Genomic DNA, 1,907 nt, shown 5'->3' with positions numbered 1-1,907 from the left:
ACGGATTGTCGCACCCGTCTATTCGCACCACTCGCAAACTAATCGCATCGAAGTACGTATGGCACGGTTTACAAAAACAAGTGGGACTGTGGGCAAAACAATGTGTTGGTTGTCAGCGGGCAAAAATACACAGACACACGAGAGCACCGCTTGAGGCGTACCCAATCACTCGCAAGAGATTTCAACATGTCAACATCGACATCGTCGGGCCACTTCCACCGTCACAGGGATACAGGTTCCTGCTCACAATAGTCGACCGCTTCACTCGCTGGCCAGAAGCTATTCCGATAGCAGATACGATGACCATCACGTGCGTCAGAGCTTTTATTTTTAACTGGATCGCGCGATATGGAATTCCTTCCGATATATCATCGGACCAGGGTCCACAGTTTACGTCAGAGTTTTGGAAAACTTTTAATCAGATGATGGGCATAAGGATTCACCGCACCACTGCCTTTCATCCTCAAGCAAATGGTTTGGTTGAACGATTTCACCGTCACTTGAAGAGTGCACTTATGGCCCGCCTCACTGGGCCCAATTGGGTAGATGAACTCCCTTGGGTGTTACTGGGGATCCGAACCGTCCCAAAGGAGGATATCAAGGCATCATCTGCCGAGCTGCTGTACGGAGCACCGATCGCTGTTCCGGGTGATTTTTTAACTCCATCACAAACAGTTACACCAACAGAACAATTTCTTCCCACGATTCAAGAAACAATACGAAAACTGACTATACAACCAATGACTCGTCACGGCAAAATAACACCATATTTACCTCCAAGTCTCATGAACTCAGACTATGTATTTATACGAAGAGACCAGCATCGACCACCGCTCACCGCGCCCTATGATGGCCCGTTTAAGGTAACGAACAAAACGGACAAGACGTTCACTGTGGACATGGGTGGTCGAGAAAAAGTGGTAACAGTGGATCGACTAAAACCAGCACACCTCGACATTTCCAGGCCAATTGAGACTGCACAACCTCCGCGCCGTGGGAGACCACCAAAAACGAATGAACAGTCAGCAAAGACGACTCCGAAACCTCCATTATGTAAACGCCCAACACGTATTACACGCCCTCCTGTTCGTTTTGGTTTTTAAACACTTGTCGCTTCTGGGAGGGGGTTATGTAGCGTTGGAATGTACGCTCCGCATTCCACTCTACTAATTAAGGTCGCACGCAGGAAGCGTCCGGTAACGCAGCGACTGCGTGCCTTTTTCTTTTCGTTCTCTTCCTTTGTTTCGCATTTACGTGTTCACAAGCTTTACAAAATATACTCGCTCAACGAACGCTACAGTATATTACTTTGTACCGATGTCCATTTTCCCCCACCCTACTATAAAACAGTAAAACAAAAGTTTTTATTTGCTCTTAGAAATAATTGGGCATGAAATTCAAAATGTCCAGTATGTAATCTACTTATTCAGTCTAAAGCATTATTTTAAAAACTGCATACTTTTTTAGTTATTATGAAAAAAGTATTTGCTTACTGTAAGAGAAGCCGGGGTGATGAATCTCCATAAATACTTAAAATAAAGCAGAGCCCTCGGTCCTCGGTTAAGTATCTTTCTCAAACAAGCCAAGTAAGCATCTCCGCCAATCCAACCTCCAGCCAGGGCTTCAAAGACACATAACGTCGTTGTCGACCACCCGGCAGCAGCAAAAGTGTCCATCAAATTAAACACGTAAATTCCACCCTGTTTAAAATAAAAAAAAAATGCATGTTAAATTTAAAACTTTCTTAACATAATCATTGAGTTGTCTGCCAAACCAGATTAAAGAAATAACAAGAGAGCTAAGCTTAAATGAATGTGCACGCACGACAAAAAACAATTCGACTATAATACAGTAATACATAAATGTAAAAGATATATTCCATGTATAGTAGCCTGAGGGGAGATGGG

General features: G+C 43.9%; 1 protein-coding gene across 1 annotated transcript; it reads left to right on the top strand.

The window, feature by feature from the left end:
• The first annotated feature begins 299 nt into the window (after nucleotides 1-299).
• LOC113475021 lies at nucleotides 300-1,103 on the top strand. The gene has a single exon (XM_026838425.1). It carries the CDS (start codon nucleotides 300-302, stop codon nucleotides 1,101-1,103), a length of 804 nt encoding a protein of 267 aa, XP_026694226.1.
• Nucleotides 1,104-1,907: the final 804 nt, after the last annotated feature.

The sequence above is a fragment of the Ciona intestinalis genome, unplaced genomic scaffold (assembly GCF_000224145.3).
Source record: "Ciona intestinalis unplaced genomic scaffold, KH HT000083.2, whole genome shotgun sequence".
NCBI classification, from domain to species: Eukaryota; Metazoa; Chordata; class Ascidiacea; order Phlebobranchia; family Cionidae; genus Ciona; species Ciona intestinalis.
This window is presented reverse-complemented; position numbering and strand designations above follow the sequence as displayed.